At 42.5% G+C, this 26,661-nt stretch overlaps 1 protein-coding gene across 1 annotated transcript in view; it reads left to right on the plus strand.

Annotated features, from left to right (window-relative positions):
- ESRRG (estrogen related receptor gamma) overlaps nucleotides 1–17,453 on the plus strand; it is a 349,680-nt gene extending 332,227 nt beyond the window's left edge. Inside the window, exons 6-7 of the mRNA XM_023758594.1 lie at nucleotides 10,512–10,781; nucleotides 17,040–17,453. Of these exons, the coding sequence (XP_023614362.1) occupies nucleotides 10,512–10,781; nucleotides 17,040–17,284 (515 nt within the window). The 3' untranslated portion in view covers nucleotides 17,285–17,453. The remainder of the gene's footprint in view (nucleotides 1–10,511; nucleotides 10,782–17,039) is intronic.
- Nucleotides 17,454–26,661: the final 9,208 nt, after the last annotated feature.

A 26,661-nucleotide genomic window follows, 5' to 3' on the forward strand; every position in this document is an offset into this window, starting at 1 on the left:
CTCGCGCATCTCGAGGCATTAACATTTGTTCAAGATCTCCGCAGCCTTGACATTCGTCCCCAAAGGAAGCCTTGACTGTTTTCATTTATTATCCGGAGAGCGCAGCGTGTCACCTCGAATATATACCTTTTATTTATTTTTTTCCATAATCTCATCCTCACACCCCACAAAGAGTAATTAAATTGGGTGAGGAATTGGCTGTTTTTCAGTAATCACAGAAGCTAAAGAAACATGGACAGTGTACAAACACACGTCTGCGGGTGGACACGTGCAAATTGCCACCCATGCGTGGCTTTATTTCCCACGTCAAGGAAGTTCTGGTGGAGATGGCTGCGTGCAATAAAAGAACTAATGGAAAGATCGTGCAGACAAACTCAGCCTTTTTGATGATGATGATGCTGAGCCATACTCCAAGCTTTCATCCATGTATTCCATAGGAAATAGATATGTTTCAAGGAAACATGATCAATGGTATTGTCTGTTTATATGAAAGAAAAAAGAATAATGATAATAATATAAAAAAGAGAAACCCCTAATATGGTTGCGATTGACACGTAACTCCTGGATATGTGTGCGCATCAAGTGTTATTGTTTTTAAATTGACAATCATCACAGAACGCTTTGGGGAGCTAAATATTTCATGGGAGACAAAAGCTCCCCTTGGGCTTTCGTCCCCCATAATAAACTTTCGGCAGAACATTTGGAAAGGATTCCGTGTTTCAAGGGGGAGTGGCTGCTCGGCGTAAAGTCTCTCGTTGAGGCATTTAAGTCCCTTAATGGGAATTTTCTGATCCGCTGTCATTCTTGTTCACACACCGAGTGTCACCGCCTCTAAAACACTTGTCATTCTTTAATGGAAACAAAATAGTCATTGCAGCCGGAGCCCCAATGTCATCCCCGGACCCCTTGCTGCGTCGGCAATCGTGAAGATGACAGAGCCGCTCTCGGTTGGGGTAATTAAAATGTAAATATTGATATTTTATTATTTGAAATTACTTTCCAGTGAGGCATTTAATATCTCTCCATCTGTGCGGCTCTGTTTAGCGGTCACTTTACGGCAGCTCGGGGAGGCCGGGCGGCGGCTCGATCCCCGTTATGTCAGAATGCTTGTTGCTGCTTAATTTTGATATCTAATTAAGTGGAAAAGTACAGTCCGCACCGCAGTCCGTGGCATCTTAACCAGCTGCTGGGGAGTATTTAGAATTAATCTCCACTATGGAATCATCCTAATGTATGCAATTAAGAGTCTGCCGATGGCTAATTAGGTGTGTTCGAGGCAGAAAGCTTTTTCTTTTCCTTTCTTTTTCTTTTTTGTTTTATTTTGTTCCTCCTTTCTCCCCCCTCCTCCTCCCCTTTTATTTGGGACTCTTGCAGACCATCAGAGTATCTGATTGTAGAAGTCACGTTAATGCCACTCAGATTCCGTTAGAAAACAGTGCGCCTTCCAAACAGATTCATCCGTGGCCACCCCTGTGTTTCCCTTGGCTTATTTCCTTAAATTAACCTAATATGGGAATTTCTAGGATTTCCTGAATCTATTTGCTAGATCCCAGAGACATGAAAAGGGCAGACTGGTCCCAGCAAAGAGGAGGGTAGGTGGGGTGCAAAGATAAATAAATATACTTTGCAAGCGATCAAAGAGGGGGCTACTGAGCAGAGCGAGCTGTGGGTGTTTGTGTTCATTCAGGGCGGAGAGAGAGGAATGACAGCCCAGAGCTCTCCCTGCGGCTCCGGTTCCCCCTCGCCGTCTACTTTTGAATGGAAGTGTCTCAGCGAGAGTTATTAGGAGACGCAGGCGTGGTGTGTGGATTATAGATCCGAGATACGTACAACAGGCAGCCTTTTATTCTGGTAATGATTCCGCATCCGTGTGCTTGAGGCATTCCGAGAGCGGTGTCGTTTCGTGTTTTTGCTTTTGTGTCCTTGTAACGTGGCCAAATCGGGGGCGGCGTGGAGAGAAAGAAGGGGAGGCAGCGAGGAATCGAAGGGGCTGTCTCTGTTGTCAATAAGAGCCCTGCTCGCCTCCCCAGTGGAACGGATGCCAAGCCCTAATGACTTCGCTCCGCTTGAGCCAGCAAACACCAGCCGTGAACTTGGGAGTAAATATTCGGAAACAGATCTTCATTAGCCACAGAGGAGAAGAGGGCAGGCGGCTGACTTTCCTCAGAACTCGGGGGCCGGAAATGGAGTGTTTTGGCCGTGCTGTCCCGAGCACAGGTTGCGCCCTGGTCTCCCCGCCCAGACCTGGAGGGTTTCTGATATCATTTGAATGCGGAGTTTCAGGGTCAGCGTGCGGAATTTCATATCTGTGACATGCATCTCGTGGGTGGCATATTTCTTCCACATTCTCCCATGAATACATATGACACCTTGTTTTTAATGGTCTGTGCTATAAATCCTTGAACTTGCATTTATGCTGAAGACCTCCTGATTTTTTTTTCCTGCTTCTCCTCCTTCTGGGCCATGTGTTGGAGACACTGAGTTATGGTGTCTTTCTTTCTGAGAAAGTTGAACAACGCACACCTGTAGCATTTTCTTTCTCCCCCCCTCTTTTATTTGTAGCTAGTAAAAGTGAGAGAAGGGGTGATATTAATATTGTTGCCAAAGACGCCACGTTTCCAATCATTAGTGCTCTTGTTGGAATTTGTGCCTCTATACCAAGGGACCAATTAGGTAAATGTGAAAAGATTTGAAGGCATGTTGTTGAAAATTAATATGGAAATTAAAAGTGCTTTTCTCTTAGAGACCCCAGATGGAATCTGTTCTTAGTCCTCTCAGGGAGAATCCACAAGATGGCCATTCTCCCTTCTTCTGTAACTGGCAGTTGAAATAACATTTTCAAATTGTTCTGTGAGCTCGGGAAGTCACCCAGGTGTTCCCGATGCCGGAATCACTGTGTGTTCATGTGTGTAGGCATGGCCGTCACAGTTGGGAAACTGATAACAGAGAGATTCCTCTGACAGGATGCTGGGACTAGAATGCCAGCAACTCTGCCTTCATCCCTGCGAGCGGATACGAGGGGAGAAACCTGGAACTCCCACCTTCCTGGGATAGGCAGCGCTCACTCCGGAATCAGATGGGGTGGATCCAGGGTCTATCTCTCTTTTCCTTCTAATCTTCCCTTCTGTGCTACCTCAGTAAGTTTTATATATTACACACACACACACACACACACACACACACACACACGAGGGAGAGCCTGTCCCATACTTCCCCTGGCTCCCGGTGGCCTCAAACGGCCCTTGGCGTGAGGATGGCATTCTTCTGTGTTTCTTTTAAAATATATATATTTCTTTATTGATTTCAGAGAGGAAGTAAGAGGGAGAGAGAGATAGAAACATCAATGATGAGAGATAATCACCGATCAGCCACTGCCCGCACGCCCCCCACTGGGGATCGAGCCGGCAACCCAAGCACGCGCCCCTGGTCAGAATCGAACCTGGGACCCTTCAGTCCACAGGCCGATGCTCCATCCACTGAGCCAAACAGGCCAGGGCTCTTCTGTGTTTTTTCACATCGTTTTCCCTCAGTTTGCATCTGTTTCTGTCGAAATGTCCCCTTTTGGTAAAGTCGCATCATATTAGGTTAGGACCCATCTGAATGGCCTCGTCCTAACTTCATCATCTTCACAGAACCTGTTTCCAAATAAGGTCACAGTCACAGGTTCAGGGGGTCAGGAGAGACCAAAATCTTCGGAGAGACGCAGTTCAACCCCACAGGGGCCAAGGTAACACCCTTGGGTGTGACGCAGTGAAACTAGAACCCAGCTCTCCAGACCTCAAGGTCACTACTGTCTCTCTCAAGGACATGGAACCCTTAGCTTTTGGGTATTTGACATGCAATGTTTCCCACAGACTCTTTTACTGTCTATGGAATTGTCTGTCCGTCAGCTTTACAAATCCCCAAAGTGCACGATAGAGTCAGTATGCATTTATTTTGGAGTCTTGAATTTCACATCAAGTATAAGGCTGACGTTGATGCAGGCTGCTTGGGAATTTCCTGGAGGATAGCGCCCACATAGCTGATGCCCAGGCCGGACTGGTTTTCAGTGGACTCCTGGTCAGTGCCTGTGACAACCTATGGTATTTCTTGACCCCTTCTTATCAGTGATGGGGGAGAGCCAGTCAGATTCAAACACGGGTTCTTGTTCTTTCAAATCAGAAATATGGCTTCAAAACAATGCTTTTCCCTACTCAGTCTCCGTCTAATCCTAAAGAAAGACTGAAAATGCCCTTTTCTAAGATTTTTTAGAGACCTGTCTTATACGGCATCGCCTGCCTTTTTTCATGATGGTCAACTTTTAGTCACATCAAAAAGGAGATTTTTCCAAGTAGGACTTTCTTGTTTTCAGCTACTAAAATATAAAGGTTGTAGGGGAAAAGGTTATTAGCTCAGCCCCTACCTGCCTCCATATTGTCCAACAATATCTCTTTCTTCTTGGCTTAGATGAAGGGAAAGAAGAAGTTAAGTTGAGGCCATGTACGAGGGGGTGTGGGCAAAGCCAAGGGAGGTATTTCAGATCCTCTGTTGTCACTCGGAAGAGGTAGGGAAGAGGGGTTTGCAGGAGAAACTGCATTCGCATTTCGCATTCATCTGCCCTATAGCCAGGCCTTCCTTTTTTTTTCCCAAACAAGGTTGGCAGTTAAAAACCGCCCACTCACAGAAACAAGCACAAAACACCCTTGTCATCATTTTGAGGCTTTCCTGTGTTGCCACGAGAGAATACCTTTTTTTAGCTCTGTGATGCTTTTCATTTCTCCAGCAAGCTGGCCTGGGAGAGCAGGGACGATCCTAAAGAAAGCTGCTCCCCAGTGCCTGGGAGGCAGGGTTTCCACCCCGTGCCCGGAGCAGGCAGATTGAAAGCTCCCTCTGCCAGGTGCACCCGTGGACTCGGCGAAGAGTGATACTTCTGTCTTGGACTGGGAGGCGTCACCTCACCATTCCGTTCTCCACCCCCTTCAATGTGTCTCCGCTCCCCAACTCCTTTGCTAAATTTTATAGATGGTGGTCAATTCTGCCACATCTTGGATAGTAAGTAAATTTCGAATCTGAGTTCTGCCTTCCAGCTTTTCACATTTGTCCTGTGCAACCATGACTTAGAAATAAAGGTTCCACTGCCCTAGCTGGTGTGATTCAGTGGATCAAGCATAGGCCCACAGAATGAACGGTCTGGGTTCGATTCCAGGCAAGGGCATGTACCTTGGTTGCAAATTCCATCCTTGGCCCTGGTCAGGGCATGTGCAGGAGGCAACCAATTGATGCATCTCTCTCACATCGCTCTTTCTCTGTCTCTCCCTCTCCCTTCTACTCTCTCTAAAAATCAATGGAAAAATATCATCAGGTGAGGTTTAAAAAAAAGAAGAAAAGAATGGCTCCGTAAAATCCCCGTGAGCCCTGCTTCTAGGATCAAAACGGAATTTAAAAAAACCATATTTCCTAAGGAATCAATAGAAGCCAAAAACACATGATTAAATTAGCAAGAAAGGGAGCTATCCCCTTTGGGCAGTTACTCTTACATTTTCTTCTGTATGCCTCCATTTCACTCAAACCAACTGTGATTGAATCTAAATGATTGAAATCTGCGTCACGGTCAGTCTAAAAACAGTAAGAGAGCCAAAGGCTAGCGCTGTGGGTATCCTATCGAATGCCTATGTCTGGATGAAATCAAGAGAGAATAACCACCATCCCTTATAAAGAAGATTTTTAAATAAAGTGCTTCTACTAGTACCAGATAGCTATGTGAACTCTCACCCTGGTACTTGATCGTTGGTAGCTGCTTAACTCTGGACTTTTTGGAGGGCTAGTTCATGTAGTCCATCACTACAGCAAAACACACACACACTCACTATACGGCCCAGAGCTGTATGCTTTGCAAATCATATACAACACGTGTCTGCTCGTGTGACACAAATAACTGGCTTAAAAATCCAGAACAAGTTTGCCTCTAAGAAGGGTTATGCACCAAGTGTTCGTGCCATTGATATTCTTCTCTCCCCCCCTCCCCCCATCCCTGTCCACAGTGGGTTTATGTGTATGAGAGAGAAAGTGTCTCACTTTTGCCCTGTCGCTCAGTTAGCTACTCCCAATGGATTTCCGATTTCTTTTTTGTGGAGCAGAGAAACTACAGTTCACACACGGTGAGCAGGCGCAGTCAGTGCCACGATGGACTGATAGGAACAGCCACCCTGAAGATGTATAGGGTTGCTCTCTGTGGTAGGGGAGCCACCAAGAAGAACATGTCTAGCAGGGGTTAAACCCAAAATGCCTGCACGGCAGCCTATTTCTGTCAACACCCCTCGCAGGGAATAGACATGTATACTTTCTGAAATGAAAGTGCATTTTGGAGGACTAGCCGTCAGATATTCTCTGCCCTTCACACTTTCACATGCTTAGCCTTTTTGTAAGTGGACTGCAAAGTGCACCCGTTTGCCAGGCTCAGAAGAAAAAATACTTGACAAGGGCCCATGGCATCACTGTTATCCTCCGAAGTTTCCAGGCGACGGAGGCGAGGGGGTGGGCACAGAACACACTTCCTACGGGCCTGTGACTTCGGGGGCACCTGCCTCTTTTCGATCCTCCCCGGTGATGCTATTTCCAGCTGTCATCTGGTTTGTTGGGAGCCTGCTGTACGGCAGGTACACACACTGTTTAACCCCAGACGGAGACGAAGGGAGATCACAGTTGTCAGGTACACACGTGGAATGGGCTGTAGCCAGGGAAGCAAAGCATGCGCCACCCACGGCCTCACTGTTATTTTCAAACGCTGTAACATGGCCGAGCGTTTAAAACTATGACCTGTCACACACCAAAGATTGAGATCCGGGCCGTACAAAACATGAAGTGCAAACGACACAACAGGGAAGCGTATTTTATTCCCCTTGGGGAAGGAGGTTTCTCTCCAAAGAGAGCTCAATGTTACAGATTTGGGGGAGGGGGTGTCTCTAACTTTCAGCCTGCTAGCTGGCAAACACCACTATAAATGCTGGCAAACCACAAACCAGGGATTACCATTCTGATGTGTGTGTGTTTGTGTGTGCGTGTGCACCCCGAATAAAGCAAACATGTTTTAACAAAATTCCTTAGTCACAGTTTATTAAAACGTGTTTTTCATTTAGATTTTGTTCAATTATGCTTCTGTACTTGGCTCGGATCTACTGATAAAAGGAGTATTGTATCCAGGTGTCTGTCTGTGTGTAAAATACAGCTAACACTCCAGAGGGCAGGGGGAAGCACTCTGTGGAGTGAAAATATAATGTTATGTATCCAGCCTTCTTAGGGACCAGTGAGCAGGACATCCCCTAATAAGGCTGTTACCTGGGCATTGGGGCGGGGGAGCCTGGGTGCCAGCTGCCAGCTCGCCGGAGGTGAGGTCAGAAAGGGTTAATGGGTTGCGATTCAGCTATTTCTTGACCAAGAAGAGATACAAGGCCACACTTGTATTCATACTGTGCAAAGTGCACATGGTTGCTTTCCCCAACGTTTTGCAAACTTAAACCTCCTTTAATGGTCTGAAATAGACTCAGAGATAGCAAGCAAGCAAACTGGTCAAACCTTTCATGTTAGACCCATCTTCCCATTCTCCCTGACCAAGGAAAGAGAGAGAGAGAGAGAGAGAGAGAGAGAGAGAGAGAGAGAGAGAGAGAGAGAACACCTTTCTTTGCTTTTCCCCTTCTTTTTATTTCATTAAGAAGTAAAAGAGGAAAGGGGGAATGTTAGGTTTATAGGAAAGATACAGGCACACACACACACACAGCCAATACCATAGAAGAAATAAATTGCAGAATCCACCTTAGAAAATGAACTTTTATTGTTGTTATTTTTTTGTAGTTTTTTTTTCCTGCTTAATTAAATCCCAAAGAAACGTGTGCAACATTGTGACCGGTGGAAAATAGTGCGTTTGTACATCGCAGGGACAAAGGGGCCTGCGCAACTTTCAAGTTTCCGTGCACGTAACTGTCGATAGCGCGCCTTCTCCATCATCAGCACTAAATTCACATTGATGCCTCTTTTCTTCTCCGTATCGATCCTTCCATGAGAACGCAGATTTGTATCTGTTAATTAATGCGTCCTGAAACGGCGTTTGTATTAATCAGGCAGATAAGAAAAATTGGATGCCTGCGCCCTCCTGACAACCAGAACAGGGCCGACCTGATAACATCGCGGATGGACCTCAATAAAAAAGTTCCTCCTTCCACTCAATAAACTAATCATCCTGCTTTTAATTATTCGGCAGAAAAGATGTGTGGAGATTGGGGAATGTGTAAATCTATTTACTAACAGCGGAGCCCGGGAGGGAGGGGGACTGTCACGGGCAGGGGCTGCGGGCCACGCGCTCGGCCCATCTGCTGCCGCAGAAACGGGAGCGTGAACAGGGGGAGAAGGAGGCACATGGAAAATGCCTTTTTGCTCACAACTTCCTGGAAGAACGTGTATTTTTTCATCCATTTAACTTAGGAAAGAAAGTCTTACGTGGTCCCCTTTTTTCGAGTTAGCTAGTGGGGTGTGCATGGCATCTTTTTGCTTGGTGGTAGGGGGATGGGGCAGAAAAAAGAGTGATATTGTTTGTTTTAAGGATAACCTTTTTTGATTGAAAGCAAATGGAGCCAAAACGACCCATCAGATCATTATTTTCCTCTTTATAATGTCTGTTTAAAATGTTATCAATGGTTATGGCTGATTTTAGGAGGATAATTAGTAATGTAACCCACTTTGCAAAGACAAAAATATAAAAAAAAGAATGGGGAAAAAAGACTGACACAGCCAGGTCCAAAGGAAGATCTGCCGAGTCCTGTGTCAGCAGCTTGCTACCCAAGGAAAGCTAGGCTTTTCACAGATGCCTGCAAACCCCCTAAGTGAGCTTGCCTAATCCCTCTTGATGATTGTATTAAACTCTCCTAGTTGATGGTGCCAAATGGCAAGCTACTAGTTATCAGCAACAGCCCAGGGAATCTTCACCTTTCTTCTTACTGTGCTGTCGCTCCTGATACCACATGGGACATGGACAATATGATAGGAGTAAAAATGACCACAATGACCAGAGCGAGAGCCTAAGAAGGTTGGGCAGCGCTGCATATATTTGATTTGGGTAACAGGGTCTGGAAGGGGAGTAAAGACAGATTTTATAAGTGGCATTGCCCCCAAAATGTCCCCTACTCTAAAATTACTGTTGGTCGTGCCTTAAATCATGGGCCGCCAAGACCCCAGGAGTGGTTGGTTACCCTTGGGATTCCTTGGGCAGAACCTTGGAAATGAAAGTAAAGTTATAAAAAAGAAACATTTTTTTTAAAAAGACAGTTGCAGAAGTATTTGGCTGATTAGTAGGTATATTCACTAAGACCTTATATGTATTTCAGAATTTAGATCTAGTCCCTCTAAGCTATAAATAAATCTCTTCATTCCTAAGTAGGCTTAATTGAAGTTGCGTTGGTGGTATAGTGGTGAGCATAGCTGCCTTCTAAGTAGGCTTAATTGTACTCCTTCATTTTTCCTATTGAACCCCATTTTTTACTATATATATATATATACATATACATACATATATATATATATTTACACAAGCTCAGAAGGGACTGTAAGCATTCATAGAGTTTCAGTAAAGAATTGAAAACAGTCATGCTGGTATTTCAGATAAAACTAGTATCTGATGTAGCTACACTTATCAAATGCATATTACAAGTTCGTGCTTTGTTGGATGGTTCTTATACTTTCCAGTAAAAAATTATGGTACAAGTAAATTGTCTTTCTCAAGACGAAACAGCCAGTAAGTAGCCAGTGGAGCCAATATTTAAATTCTGATCTGGCCCTGCTCATGTCCTCTGCACAAAACCCCATTGCCCTCATATTCAACTTGTACAATAACTGGGTCTTAATCCGAAGAACAAACTTGCTTTTCTGTTTGGAGGAGGCCAGGATGCTAATTACTCCACTCTCTTTTATACCAATAATCACTATTTTTAAAAGGAATTCATGTTAAATATGGATGGGAACAAATATCCAATTGCAAAGGCCCTTGTGAGTGTAAGCATACTAATTGTTCACTGTGCTTGTGACTATTATAGATAAATGTTTCCAAATTGTATGATCTAAATTACTTGTTTTCCTTTCTCTTTTTGGCTTTTTTAAAAAAGAAACTTTTATTCTGTTTATCAATAGCAGTTTTTAGACCTGAGGTCGTTAAAAATCTGACTTCCTATGAGCTAGTAAGACTTCCGCCAGAAAATCAAGCGTATTTAACGATCTCGTTGCATTTTCTTCTCAAGTGAGAGATGCAGAATTCTCTGTTGTATTGCTTTCAGCCCAGTCTATGAAAGCTCGGGAAAACACCACTGTGGAGCTGGTTGGTGACTTTTACTTTGCCATTCGCGCAGTGATCAGGGGGGAATGTAAGAGCATCTAATGGAAACTCAGCACAATTTCCAGCCCTAATGCAGGGGCCGTGGGCCATTGAAACGAATGTGTCCTTATGAAATGATGGCTGTGGAGTAACTTGATCTGCTCATCTCCCCATGCAGGCTTCTCCACGCTGTCCCTGGCGGACCAGATGAGCCTCCTGCAGAGTGCTTGGATGGAAATTTTGATCCTTGGTGTCGTATACCGATCTCTTTCGTTCGAGGATGAACTTGTCTATGCAGACGATTATATAATGGATGAAGACCAGTCCAAGCTAGCAGGCCTTCTCGACCTCAATAATGCCATCCTGCAGCTGGTGAAGAAATACAAGAGCATGAAGCTGGAGAAAGAGGAATTCGTCACCCTCAAAGCAATAGCTCTCGCTAATTCAGGTTGGCATGTGGACGTGGTCCTTGTTACATTTTTTCACGTGTCAGTTTTATCCTTTCCCTTAACTTCTTCAGAGATCCGCTGGGCCCAGTTGTAAATTCTCTATGAACCAGCAAAATTAGAATCATCGCAGCTTTCTGGTGAGAAGTTATAAGGAAGAAAAATCAACGTGATGGGAATTATTTTTTTTAGACAGGGTGTCCCCCAAAATGTATGCACACTTCAACAGCTGACAGTTCCATTTGGAAAATGACATGTTTTTTAAATAAACACTGCCTTTATCATTATTCAAAGTGCGTGTATACATTTTTGGGGGACACCCTACCTTTGCCTGTGGCAAGCTGTGGGATTTTTGCCACCTCATGCATTTCTTAGTTTGTGTAGTGTACATGGACATTCCCATGACAAAATTAGCTCCTGTTGTCTTGTGTGCATTAGTGAAAATAAGTGTGAGTCACAAATACACATAAACCATTTTTCCCCTAAAAAAAAAATGCACATTTTGCAATTGGAAAAAATCTTTAGTATGGTTTTTTAATTTTGGTTATCAAATAACCCTCTGTTTTCTCACCGTCTGGGGTGCTCTAAAAGTCAAATTGGGCTGCGGGACTAGTCCCCTCAAAGGTAAGACCTATGCAGTGAGGGTTAAGCATGATGGGGATGAAGAGCCTTTACATTTAAACTGAAACTTACTAAAAGGCGGCAACCTCTGGCGTGTGAAAAAAATCGTTGGCGCTTTGTTGGTTTCCCCCGTGTGTCTCTCTGAACCCTTTCTTGTGGTCTTAAGTCTGTCTCCTCATTTGCATAGAGCGCAGGCTAGATCCCTCCTTAATGACGGGCCGATCATTAGATACCTGCACGTCGATAACACGCCGGGCTGCTCTGTCCCATTGACAGTCACTCCGTGCCCCTCCATCTGCTTTTGTTTTGACCCTATCTTTGAACTTTATCTTGGTTGCCGGCCAGTAGTTTTCCCTTTAATTACAAGGAGGAAACTGTCAATAAAATCTGTTAAATGGGATGCAGTGAGTGGCTTGAATGGGCGGACGGCTATTTGTTCAAATTCTGCAGCTTTCAAGGTATTGACAGTTTGCTTTCTGGGGCCATATGTGACGATCAATCTCAGGCTGGGCTCAGCCGCGCTGAAAAATGAAAAACCAGATTGCTTTTGCTTAGTTGGGGATGACGGAGGGGTGATTTGGCGCGGTCCTAGGGAGATGAGCCCTTCTGCCCAGATTGCCCCCGTGAGAGCCGGGGGACGCGTGACTGTGTTTAGAAATAATTTTTTAATTGATTTTGTCATTAACAGTTCATCTACAATATTGATGCACGGATCCTGGGACGGATAGGAGGGACATTGTTTTCAACAATGAAGTTGTACTTTCCGATCGGTCTTTATAATGGAGTTTAGCATTTCGCACTTTTCGTTGTTAACCACACCATTCTCTTCTGCTGTTTCCCTGGGAAACTGTAAATTATGACTCATTATGACAAATGGCGTTGCTCTTGCAGGATCAAGGGCCCCTGGTCCTGCTCTCTGGAAAGCCGAAGTGGGAAATTGGGACAGCAGTTTTCTGAGAATTTATTAATTTGCAGAGACTTCATTTTATAGCTCCTCTCATAATCAGATGGCAGATTTGTGAATTTTTATTTGGTAATCACAAAGTAATTCAAATTTAAACATTTCCTTGAATAATTATCTATAAAGTGCAGCAAGCCTGTTTTGTATCCTTTATGCTTCAAATTGCTTTTTTTAAATTAACTAATCATGAATGCTGAGCAGTGCTAAGATTTTGTCATCAAAATGGCTGAAATGTTTATAATTTTAGAAGTTGGAGGCATACTGTACGGGTATGGATTACAATTTGAGTGCCTGAATTGATGGCATTTCTGTCTCTGTTGTTGAGAAGTATAATCCTTAATATTTTTATAGGTAAATATTCAAATCCCACCCACTCTTCCCTTAGGGTTGACCTATTTCAGAGCAGGCACTGGTTATTAGGGTATTTAAAGAGCGAGTTAGTGTGTTTTTCTTGTTTAAATCCAGAGATAATTAACAAGTCCCCCACCCTTTTCCCCTTAGCATTGTGTTTTCTAAGAAAATTTTTCCATGTCACAAAATGTTCTGTGTTATTTTAACAGTCTTTTAGCCTCTCAATATGAAGAGAAGTTGAGTCAGCATCCTGATAAAGGAGAAATGATTATAAGGACCATTTTAATTCCTAAGTGTGCCACCTCTCCTGTGTTGTATGTGGCCTTTCTCTTCTCCTCTAATCTGTGAGCTCCACCATTTTAGCTTGGGATAAACGACACAGAAAAGTCATTTTCTTTAATACCGCATATGACAGCCGTGGGCAGACTACGGCCCGCGGGCCGGATCCGGCCCGTTTGAAATGAATAAAACTAAAAAAAAAAGACCGTACCCTTTTATGTAATGATGTTTACTTTGAATTTATATTAGTTCACACAAACACTCCATCCATGCTTTTGTTCCGGCCCTCCGGTCCAGTTTAAGAACCCATTGTGGCCCTTGAGTCAAAAAGTTTGCCCACCCCTGGCATATGATGTCATTCATTTCTTTTTTATTATTTTTTACCATTATTGGGGAGGGCAGTGATAAAGTTGTAGATTTGATCTTGCTGAGATCCAGTGATTCTTAAACTGCTTTTAAATACGTCAGTCTGAAAATATTTGAACACTATTCCTAGATATCCTGAAAAGCTCATAGGTTTTCTTTTATAGTATTTAGAAATTTCAGATCAGCTTAAGTGACTTTTGTGCCAAAAAAAAAAATAAACTGTGTCAGTGTCATTTAATTTATAGGTATCTTAGCATTCCCCATGTGGCTGTAGGTGTTAACAAGCATTGTCTCATTAATCTAAATTTCAGCTTATTTTAAACATCTGTCTTTATTCAATAATTATAAATGTTGTGCTTATGCTTGGGAAACAGGGAATTGGCTTCCTGTTAATGACTGTCATATTTTTTGTAGCTATGTTTCTGTCATGTGTGAATTCAGGAATATTTAGAACACCAGAACAGTAGTGTAGTACCTATTATCAGGTATATGACAAAAAGAACAAAGAAACAATGTATCATAAACTAATACTGTAATTCTCCCATTCAAATATTTGGAAACCCTATATAACTGTTCTAATTAATTTTGAAAGTTAAAAAAATAACGCAGAGACTCGCTTAAAATATGTATTGTCTTATTTTTGAGTCCCAACAATGATCGCATCATTGATACATCTCTTTGAGGTGGAATTTTAAAAGTACAACTGAAGTCGCCATTTTAACACTGTAATTAATAGGCCCAATTTTCTCGTGTAGAATTTTTTTTTTCATATGGAGACCTCTGTAATTAATTTTATGTTGTTAGTGGAAAATGCAATGAAATATTACTACAAGCCTTTTGGGTAAGGTTATATCATGGGGATCTATTCTCAAGATTGTCCTAGTGTTTATGTCTAAGAATTAGTTTGAAACTATTGCCACTGCCCCCAAGGTAATATGCTCATTTTTATCTAGCTTGACCATAGAATCGCCGAGATCTTAACAAATACTGATGTCCTGATTCAGCCCCAATTTTCTTATTTAATAGGTTTGGGCTTGGGCCCAAGAATATTAATGTTTTTTGTGTTTTTGTTTTTTACCAATTTACTCATTGTTTTAAAAGTATAGCATCACCCCGTCTAGTTCATCCGTCTAGTTCATAAACCTATGATTTTCATTATTAAGTTTTAGCTGGTTTCCAATAGCATGAACACTGGGACTATTTCCATTAAAAACATAAAATTAAAAAGCAACCAGAGCTAAATAATTCCATAAATTAATGCCGTTTCTATTGGGCCTGGCACACGTGTATAAATTTAGCCGAAAGAACAGAACAGAGATGAAAGCCACAGAGCCAGAACTTGAACTGGGATCTCTAATGGAGATTAATATTTTCTTCAGCAGCCTGCCAGCTGAATCATGGTCTAATTAAATAGTTCAGATTTAGTGAGTTTGCATTTAAAGTATTAGCAGATCCGAGAACGGGCAAAGCTAAAATGACTTAGAATTTTTTTCTGTAAATGGGAAGTTAAATTATCACAGTAATTTGATTAAATCATTTCTAAATCTCACATGCTAAATCACAGCCTTTAAAGAATAGTTTGAAGTCTTAATTGCTGTTTGTGAGCATAGCTCTCTGCTATTTGTTCTCGCCTGATTTCCTGTGACATCCTATAATATATCTCCTGCTGGGCCCCAGAAGTGGGGAAGGTTGGGCTTGGGGTGGGCCCAGAAGTGACTGTGCCCTGACTTCAAGGATATAAAAACCTGCCATGTAGAAGGACATGTATTGTCCCAGTAGCTGGGACCAGGACCAACTACTGGTCATTGGAGACAGATTGGGGACAATATGAAGAAGACATTTCTAAAAATTAGCTTGGTTCCTTATCAAGTGGAACGCTCTACATATGTGGAAATGTCTTTGTGAAAATGTGGTATAGAGGTTCCCAATGAAGATGGGAGGTTGAACGAGACAGGTTCAGGACAATTTCAACTTTTTTTTAAAAAAATAAACATTTTTTATGGATTTCAGAGAGAAAGGAAGAGGGAGAAACATCAATGATGAGAGGGAATCATTGATCGGCTGCTTCCTGCATGCTCCCTACTGGGGATCCAGCCCACAACATGGGCATGTGCCCTGACCAGGAATCAAACTGCGACCTCCTGGTTCATAGGTTGAGGCTCAACCACTGATCCACACCGGCCATGGCAGAGAATGTCTTGAGTTCCAGTCCAGGGCACCACATGAACATTTCTAACGGGGAAGAATTCCTTCTTTGGGCTCCTTCAGGCAGGAATCAAGTCTTTAGCAGTAAATACATATAAACAACTGTATTCCAGATTATTCAAAACTCTTTCAAAGAAATGTGTCATTAACCACCTAATATAAATAGCTCACCAAAAATATTGTGAAATGACTCAAAAATAACCATATAAAAGGAAAAAAATAAGCAAAACACAAAGAAAATTTAAAAACATGTTACCGCTTACAATAGCAGTCAATCTATTAATTACTTTGCCATAATTTTATCGTATGCTTAGCCACTTGATTTTAAATTAGATTTTCTCTTTTTATGCATGTGATCTGATATTTGAATTATATGAAAGATTAGGATAACTACGTATATCTTAGAACTCTGTATTCTTAGAGAAGCAGAATTATTAAACATTCAGAATTCCCCCCAAAGACCCCATTATGTATAATTAACAGATAAACTGTCATCAGAATCAATAAAACATGCTAAATGATTCAAACTTGTATATAATTAAGTGTCTCTTTTAGAGCTGTAACTTTTATACCCTCCCCTCCCAAGAATAATTGTGGCAACCCTGTTAACCCTTTCATTGCTTGATCAGATTGGATTTTTAAATGAAATTTCCTAAGTCATTAATCTAAAGGCGTTATTTGTATCTCAGCACAGAAGCAGACTATGTAAGGATCTTTTAAGGCACCGTGAATAGTAACTGAAAATTCTACAACGGAACACACTGTTAGGTCCAGGGTATAGACATGGAGTTTTAAAAATCTCTGTCATCAGCGTGTTTCTTGCCTTTTGGGATATGTGAGCTTTTTCGGGGACAGGTTGGGATTATCAACAACCTCCCCGCCATGGCACCGAAATTAATACTTTTCCTAGATGGCCTTCCATGATTGTTGAGTGAATGAAATACATACATGAATGAGGTAATGAATAACCTAGCCATGGTCATAATCTGTTAAAAGAAAGGTTTCTCTTTCTTTGTCTTAAGAAAAAAAAATACCCATACCCTCTCAATAATGAATCTTTTATAATAATTCCCATGTTCTTTTTTTAAAAATATATTTTTTATTGATTGCAGGAAGGGAGAGGGAGATAGAAACATCAACAATGAGAATCATTGATTGGCTGCCTCCTGCATGCCCCCACTGGAGATCCAGCCTGCAACCTAGTCATGTGCCCTTGACCAGATTTGAACCTGGGACCCTTCAGTCCACAGGCTGACGCTCTATCCACTGAGCCAAACCAGCTAGGGCTAATTCCCATGTTCTTATGAAGCACTAAAAATTATCTACTCTAGGGAAATTTATACCCCACAAATACTGTGTTTAGAGGTTTCAGGGCTTAGAGGAGTGGACGGGTAACTGTTCACTTGCAGGACTCTGCTGCACGCGGCTTCTCACGATCACTAACAGCCTTGTGTCTGTCCTCTGCTTTGTCGCGCAGACTCCATGCACATAGAGGACGTGGAGGCCGTGCAGAAGCTCCAGGACGTCCTGCACGAGGCCCTGCAGGACTACGAAGCCGGCCAGCACGTGGAGGACCCGCGCAGGGCGGGCAAGATGCTGATGACGCTGCCCCTGCTCAGGCAGACCTCCACCAAGGCCGTGCAGCACTTCTACAACATCAAACTGGAAGGCAAGGTCCCCATGCACAAACTGTTTTTGGAAATGCTGGAGGCCAAGGTCTGACTAAAGGCCTCCTGGGCCGCCGTCTCCTCCTGCACGCCCGCCAAGAAAGGGAAAATAAACCCAAGCGTAATGTGGAAGAAACGTAGAGCTTAGTCAACGCCATCCCCAATCAGCAAAGACTGCACTGATCGCTTAGCAGCAAGACTATGAAGCAGCTTTCAGATTTCTCATCTTTTTTTTCTTCTCATTTCTCTTCTTCTTTATGTTTTCTTTTCCCATTCCCTCTCTTATTCCTCCTTTCCCTCATTTATTGGCTTTCCTGATTACTGGTTCCCTCTCTCTCATTTCCTCCCTTCCTTTTTTTCTCTTCTCACCCTTCCCTTTTCTTCTAAATTTTAAATAGCTCTAGTAGTAAGAAACAAGAAACATTTTATTTCCTTTCTTTTCCTCCCTTCCTTCCTCCCTCCCTCCCCGCTCTCTCCCTATCTGCTGCTGAACTTTTAAAAGAGGTCTCTAATTGAAGAGAGGTGGAAGCCAGCCCTGCCAAAGGAAGGAAATCCATAGTATGGATGCCAGTGAACTTAATTGTGAACCACAACGTCCCCCGTGACTAAGGAATCAAAGAGAAAGAACCAACGTAGCTAAAGTACAGTGCAACACGAACGGATCGACTGAGGGCAGTATCAGATTCCATGGGAGCAGCCCCTAATCAGACAACTTAAGCAACTTTGCATCGGCTGCTTCTTATCATCGCTTTTCCATCTCGATCAGTTACAGCCATTTGATTCCTGAATTGTTTTCTCAAAGTCTTCCAGGTATTTGTTAGTTTAGCTACTAAGTAACTTTTTCAGGGAATAGTTTAAGCTTTATTCATTCACGCAATACTAAAGAGAAATGAAGAATACTGCAATTTTGTGCTGGTTTTGAACAATTATGGACAATAATGAAGGACACATGAATCCTGAAGGAAGATTTTTTTAAAAAAACGTTTTGTTTCTTCTTACAAAATGGAGATTTTTTTTTGTACCAGCTTTACCACTTCTCAGCCATTTATTAATATGGGAATTTAACCTACTCAAGCAATAGTTGAAGGGAAGGTGCATATTCTCACGGATGCAATTTATGTTGTGTGCCCGTCTGGTCCCAAACATCAAGTTCTTTATACGCGAGCTCCAGTTTCCCTAAATGTTCTCTGACGCGAAGGATGAGATTACACCTGCAGTGGCTCTGGGTGGTCACCTGTCATCACTGCGCCTGGAATCCAGATCTGTAGCATTTTCCGAAGCGCACCTCTCCACCTGGGAGGTGCCATCGCCATATGATTTCTAGCTGCCGCGGTGGTTAGGGATGCATTACTGCCTATCTGCAAAGTTACAGACCTTGTCCCGGAAGGAGCTGTGAGCCGGTCTTCATTCAAGAGGCAATAATGCCAGAGTTGGAAGAACAAGAACAACAAAAAACCCCGTCCAAGATGACGGATGCCTGACCAAATTCTAAAACCTCTTGGTATGAGTTGACTCATTTAGGAATGTTTAATCTGTGGTTTTTAACCAAGAGCTAAGCCAACACAGCTGCTTTTCAACCAGTATTGTCCCAGCCAGAAAGTCAGTCAGGTTCCCGACGGTGGAGAGGTGTAATCTAATGAAGGAGTCGATTAGATGCCCCCAAAACCTACAGTCGCCGAATACCCAAGAAACAGTAACCTCCATCAGATGCTATCCAATGGACCAGTGTTAGTAGCTGCTCCCTGTACCATGTGAACAGTCTTCTTCTATGTACACAGATGTAATTAAAATTGTAATCCTAACAAACAAAAAGAGATGTAGTTCAGCTTTTCAATGTTTCATGTTTGCTGTGCTTTCTCGGAGTTTTATGTTGCATTCAAAGACTGTTTGTCTTGTTCTTCTTGTGGTGTTTGGATTCTCGTGGTGTGTGCTTTTAGACACAGGGTAGAATTAGAGACAATATTGGATGTACAATTCCTCAGGAGACTACCGTAGTATATTCTATTCCTTACCCGTAATAAGGTTCTTCCTAATAAGAATTAAGAGATTGAAACTCCAAACAAGTATTCCTTATGAACAGATCCACATCAAAAATCATAATATTTTCAAAACAAGGGATAATTTCTCTAATGGTTTATTATAGAATACCAATGTATAGCTTAGAAATAAAACTTTGAATATTTCAAGAATATAGATAAGTCTAATTTTTAAATGCTGTATATATATGGCTTTCACTCACTCATCTCTCCCACAACGTTGTTATTAACTCGCTCTGTGTTGTTGCAAAACTTTTTTGGTGCGGATACGTTTCCAAAACTCTTGCTACTTGGTGTGCTTTAAACAAAATACCTTGGGTTGATGGTTCATCAACCTCATGCTAGAAATACTGTGTATCTATCATTAGCTATATGGGACTATATTGTAGATTGTGGTTTCTCAGTAGAGAAGTGATTGTAGTGTGATTCTAGATAAATCATCATTAGCAATTCATTCAGATGGTCAATAACTTGAAATTTATAGCTGTGATAGGAGTTCAGAAATTGGCACATCCCTTGAAAAATAACAGAACAATCCAACTCCTGGGAAAATAAAAAAGGTGCTGATTCTATAAGATTATTTATATATGTAAGTGTTTAAAAAAAAGATTATTTTCCAGAAAGTCTGTGCGGGGTTTAAGTTGCTACTATTCAACCACACTATATGTAAATGAAATATATACAAGATATACATCGTTTTTACTGTATCACATTAAAGTACTTGGACTTCAGAAGTAAGAGCCAACCAACTGAAAACAGGAGATGGAGATGTGTGGAAAGAAGAGAGGACAATTTTAAGTTTTCAGTTTAAGTGAAACACGTACCCCATAAATAGGAAATACAACGAACAATGCAGATTTAAAAGTACTGCACGGGCTTTAGGGCAAATGCCCCGCTTAAAACCTCGCTTGAGGTAAGTCTTTTCGAGTTTCAGGCAAGACCATTTACTTAATGTGAAGTTTTGGGAAGTTATGTTTGGGAAGTAAAGGTGTATGTTTTAGCTATATGATTTTAATTTTGATTTTGTTTCTTTTTCAGTTGGTTCTTATTTAAAGCAATATGATTGTGTGACGACCTGCTGTTACTCTTGTGTTTCAATCAGCTCAGATTGTTGTATTTATTCCACTATTTTGCATTTAAATGATAACATAAAAGATATAAAAAATTTAAAACTGCTATTTTTCTTATAGAAGAGAAAATGGGTGTTGGTGATTGTATTTTAATTATTTAAGCGTCTCTGTTTACCTGCCTAGGAAAACATTTTATGGCAGTCTTATGTGCAAAGATCGTAAAAGGACAAAAAAAAAATTTAAACTGCTTATAATAATCCAGGAGTTGCATTATAGCCAATAGTAAAAAGAATAATAATAATAATGATAATAATAATAAAACCATGTCTATAGCTGTAGATGGGCCTCACATCTGTAAAGCAATCAATTGTATATTTTTGTGATGTGTACCATACCGTGTGCTCCAACCAATGTCCATTTGTGTAAATGTATTTATTTTATATTGTATATATTGTTAAATGCAAAAAGGAGATATGATTCTGTAACTCCAATCAGTTCAGATGTGTAACTCAAATTATTATGCCTTTCGGGATGATGGTAGAGCAATATTAAACAAGCTTCCACTTTTGATTGCTCTTCCGTATGGTGTTTCTTTATTTCCCTCCAGACGAAAGAACCAAATCAATAAACATCGCCCTTTGTTGCTTCCATTGAAAGAGTGGCTCTGAGTACCTGTTTCCTAAAAATAAAGCAGGGGTTTAAATAAGAGCTATATAAAGGCTTGTCAGAGTGAATCCGAGGGCGCAGAGAGACGTTTTGCATATTTAAGAGTATGCAAAGCGTCTCGTGGCACATTAGAATTCATTCTGACAAGCCTTTATATAGCTCTTACTTAATCTCCAAGCATCTCCACATCATTCCGCATTACTCAAAATCATCGCCTCCGTGTCAATGTCACAACAGAAAACTTTCCCCCCCTATTTTAAGATCACATTAAAAACCAGAGATACCTATTATTTCCCTCCATCCACAATTAAATCATGTTTTTGCACGGAGCTCGTCAGCCAGCTGCAGGCTTTCTGGAGCAGCCGTGGGGTTGCCAACCAGATTTCCTGGGTGAGAAATCCACAGATCGGTGAGCGTGGGGCGGGGAGCTGCCTTCTAACGCCAGAGGGGTGAGCGGCAATGCTGACAGCCAGCGGCCTCCCCTCGCCTGGTTCGCCCGGAGGTCGCAGCCCTGGCAGCCTGGGGTAAGCTGTGCGCCCACTGGACCCTCCTGCAGCCTTCGCCCAGGTGCTGATGTGCGAGTTCTGGTTGTCTCTGCCCAGCTCCTGAGTGTTTTGACAGGCATCTGTGGCTAGTTCTCAGAAGCAAGCCGATGACACGGCTTTAGGGGCGTGAGATTTACCTAAATCACAGGAGCGAGCAACAAAACTGTCTTTTTCCCCCCCTATGTCCATGTCCTTGAGTTGCAATGGCTCAGCATAGTATCTGACAATGTTTGGAGGTGTTTACAAAGTATTTTGGGGGAACTGAGACTGCAAGATACAAACCTAAAAGGAAAAGGCATGCCTGTAATCTTCCAGGGATGTCATTTAAAAATAGTGTGTCCCCCAAAAGGTACACACACGTTAGCATCTGATAGCTCAATTGATGTTTCTTTTCAGATTTAACCCATTGGCATGAGTAATTTATTCAAAGTGGGTATACAGTTTGGGGACACCCTGTATATACATGCATTTTAAGCACTGAAATGTCAGAATTCTCTTGCTGACATTTCACAGTTTTTACAATTTGGAATGATTACAGAGCGACTTCTCAGGGACTGCCATGTTGGTCAGGGATGCCTGTGGTGCAAAAAGAAAAATAACAAAATCGGAGTTTGGCATTTTATCAGGTTGTATTTCTGGATACAGAGACGATGAGTATCTCTGACCAATGGATTCTGTTGTGTGTGTCCAAGGGATCGCTTTTATTTGCACCTGTTTTTTTTTATAAGTGATTTTCTCCTTTAAAGTAGTGGTTTCCAAACGAGGCTGCGTATGGGAATCACCTGGGAGTATTACGAACGCCATCGTATTCCCCAACCCCACAGACTGGGGGTTAATTGGTTTGAGATGTGGCCTGGCCTCTGGAATCATGAAAACCCCAAAATCTCCAGGTGATTCTAATGTGAAGACAAGAGGAGGGAACCACTGCTTTACATTTTATACATTTTTCAAATCAGCCATGAACATCCTAAATTGAAAAAAAAACACACAACTTTTCCTACATTGGCTCTGAATTTTTTAGAGGGTTTTAGACCATTTTTTTAAAAAAAAATATTGAGACAAAAGGACTTAACCTCTTAACTCACAAATCCAAAGGCAACGCAATACACCTGGATTGTTTTGACCTTCACACTCCCCACCCTCATGTTCCTCCTTCCTCTCCCTCTGTTTCTCCAGCCCACATGGAGGACACAGCTGGTGGATGCCCAGGCCTCAACTCTGCTTATGCCCCATAGAAAAATAGACAACTGCTCAAAAACTCGCGGAGAATATGTCACAATCTTTTTTTTTAAACTTTTACTGCTACTCCTTTGGTCCTTTCATATGCTTTAAAATGGATTTAGGGGTGGTTCAAAACACCATTTTTTCCCCAAAAAGCAAAAACAGCAACAAAATTGAAACGAAATCGATTTCTTGGAATGACCTCTCTTACCCATATTTTCCAAGGTGCTGATTTAGGGATGAGACAGAATGGAGATAGACTACTTCACTCTTGAGCCCGTGTCAAAACTTCAGGTACACTTTGCTAAATGTGAAATTTAATCTTTGACCTATCTAGAAAAGACAAGATAGGTTTTTGTTTCATCCACGGTGGTTTTACCTACTGAATAGACAGTTCCACAGTCCCGTGGATAGAGAAGTGTTTAAATAAGTGTTCCCAACCCTTTCAAATCTCTCAGTCTAGCCTCATGCTCTTGGGTCATATGGAGAAAAACAAAACAAAACCAAGCAAGTAACAGTAGATGGATTGCACGCTACGTCTTATTATGAAACAAAATAGAAAAGAAAGGAATTTCAAAATATAATCCCCCTTCCCCAGCAGTATTTGTCTTGTGCTCCATGAAGTTAAAGGTCTGAAATAATGTGCCCATCAGGGGCACAATGTTGCATGTCCATCCCAGTTGGTCCAAGGGCTTGTTATGATGGTAATGACCTACCGGAACGTGAGCTTGGATTGCAACAATGCAATTGCTACCAGCTCACCCGCTGGGAGAAATATTTTATTATTGTCAAATGTCCTCCATAGAGATTTGTTTTGCCTGTTCCTGTTTAAATTAAATTCAAAGCAGAACTGCATTAGTATTTCTCTGGAGTATATTTGAGATAAACAACTAGCCTCAAAAGTTAGGATTCCTGGCTAGTTCAAATTTGTTTATTAGCAGAAAAATTACAATAGGTGACACCATCGCTGCAGGAATATGATGACTGCAGCCACACGAGATTTACGTACTGACTCCATGGCCTAAAATTCCCTTTTTCATTACAGATGCCAGGCAGATTAGTAATTAACTATGGCATCCATTGTACAACCGTAGAAAAGGAAAGACATCCCAATATACGAATGCAGTGCCATAGCATGCCACAGAAATTCGGCCATGAGAAAATTTGTGCCAGAAAAGAAGTGTTTTTTAAACTTAACACATTGCGCACTAGTAGTTTTATTGCTAGCTTTACCCAGTGGCCAGATAAGTTTCTATTGAACGAGTACAAAAAAAGGTTTTACAAAGGATCGTACTTTAAAAAGCGATTCGCTTGTAAGAACATGTAATAAATAACTTCGAAATGCCATGGCTATTTAATTTTAAGGCGTGCCTAGAACATTTATGTAAAACACTGTGTAATATGAAAACAGGAGAATGCTCCTGATCTGCCTGCAATGTAAACTTAAGACTGTCTGTGTGTGTAAAAGTATTTTCAGCCAGCAACGTGGGAGCCAAAAACATGAATGAAAAGGCTCTTGACGCACACAATATACTTTTCCCGATATTATTTTTAAAAAGAATTGAAAAGAATGTCCTAGGCCAAATGGAATTATTTGAACCATTTTGCTGGAGGCCCTATACCACAGCTGTGACAGAAGACTCCAAAACAGTGAAGCTTATGTCAATACAAATTTTGTTGCTGGCAGTGAAACGAGAATTGGACCTTATTCCCCCTCCCACCCCCCAAATGCCTGTGACCTTGGTGAAAATCATAGTGGCCTGTGAGCTTCGTAATGGACGACTTTGGAGACCTGGTTTTAGGAAATGCAGACACGGCTGGGAGGGGTCGCTAAAAGGGCCTCACAGGGAAACGCTGCAGACTAAGCAGGAGCATTAAACCGTTCCATTCACACTCCGACTCAATCTGCCAGGCTCAGGCGAATGTCACAGTTTTGCTGGGAAGTGAAGAACTGGCTGCTATTGAAAAATAATAATAATAATAATAAAAGTGGGGGAGGCTCAGAAAACCAAAGTCAGAAGAAGAGCATTTTCCAAAACAATGTCTAGAGCTACGCAAGCATTGGCGTTATTCCCTTTCAGTGTGTGATTCCGTATGTCCACACATGAAACACACTGCTCACTTGTGTTTGAAAACACCTTGCAGGCATTTTTGTATTAATCGCCCTGAAATTCGTTATCTCCCACTAAACTGGTTTATTTGCCTTTGGTCTTTCTTTATTGGAGAGAATGAGCTGAGCAGGCCCCAAAGTATCAACTTTATGTGAATACATCACAACAGAGATATAGCTAATATTGTCAACTGTATGTATTGGGGGGAAAAAAATCCCTTTCTCCGCAGAAACAGATAAAGCGGTGGGCCAAAAGGAACAAACCTGTACAGTTGTTTGTATGGAAAATAATACAATAATAATTCGAGCGTGAACTTTCATGAAGTCACAACGGTGAACCTACTTTTGCCCACCCCTGTATGTGGTTGAGCGTAATTTCTGGGCTGGCTAATGAGGACAATGATGTTTAGAAACGACGTTTAGATATGACACTCGGGGAATTCGGAGGCACCTGACTTCCTTGCTCTAGTTTACTAAGATTTGGTGGTGCTGGAATAGCCCGGGGCAATGATACATGATAGATAAACGGATAGATGTTTCATGGGTGGGCGTTGAGCCAGTTATATGGGGCTCAAACCCCAGCTCTTCCGCTAACCAGCTCCGTGACCTTGCTCCTCAAGTCTATTCAACTTCAATAAACGGAATAAATATAGCACCAAAGGGTTGTTATTAGAATTAAAGTAGGTAGTTTAAGGAAACACCTTACCTTGTTCACTAATGGCGAAAATTCATGGTTTCCCCGTTTTTGTTTTTTTCTTCTTTTTGCCAAAGGAAACTGGGCGAAAAAGTCATGAGGACGGAGGCAAAGCACGCGTGGTATTTTGCAGAACAAGCACCCCCCCGCTTCTCTAAGAAAAAGTGAACAGAAAGGCCTCACGTGCATGTCACTGTGGTGACCACAGTGAGGGGGTGGAGGGAGGTGGAGGACAGCACAGGGGGCACATGGTGACAGACAGACAACGCACAGGTGCCGTGTTACAGAACTGCACCCCTGAGACCTATATAATTCCATTAACCAAGGTCACCCCAGTAAGTTAAATTTAAAAAAAAAGAAAGTTGGCCTCTGCCACGTGGCTTTTAGGCAAGACCTGCAAGCGCACCTGTTTTCACTAAGCAAAGAAATCCCGCGAGAGTTTTCACTTTTGCGACAAGAGAGACGTAAAGTGAGACTTGCGTGGGCTCCTGCTTTACGGCAGCCACGCACGCACACAGCCAGACGGCCAGGCGCACACGCAGCCACACACACATTTACACACAGTTACACACGCATTTACACCAAGGTACACACAGTTACACATTCCACGCAGCCACGTGGGCAACCATGCACACATTTCCACGCGGCCTGGCCCCCCTCTTTCGGGCCCAGCTCAGCGCCAGGTGCCGGCCCCTGCGCCTCTGCCCGCAGCCCGGCTGCCTCCTGCTGGATTCCGCGCCCCCCTCAGCGTCCTGCGCCCTCAGGTACCGAAACGCCCCTCAGGCGCTGAGCTTATCACAAGTGAGATTTAATCGCGGGCGTGGATCGCGGGGAGCAATAGGCGTGGTGTGTGCATGGCGTGGGGCCTGGGAGCGCTCGGAAAAGCTTGCCTAGACGTGACTCCTCGCTGCTTCGCTTTATGGCGCTTCCCCTTGCAGGAAGGTTCCCCGAAGGCCGCTTTTGCAAAGTGCAGGAGCCTGTGGCCAGCTGGGTCGCCTGTCTGGCGTGGACAGAGCTGCAGGAGCGTGAGCTGGGGGGGGGGTGGGGGGGGTGACTGGGCCGTGCAGTTTGGCTGGAAACCAGCGAGCAC

Source organism: Myotis lucifugus, unplaced genomic scaffold, assembly GCF_000147115.1.
Source record: "Myotis lucifugus unplaced genomic scaffold, Myoluc2.0 scaffold_133, whole genome shotgun sequence".
Classification (NCBI taxonomy): domain Eukaryota; kingdom Metazoa; phylum Chordata; class Mammalia; order Chiroptera; family Vespertilionidae; genus Myotis; species Myotis lucifugus.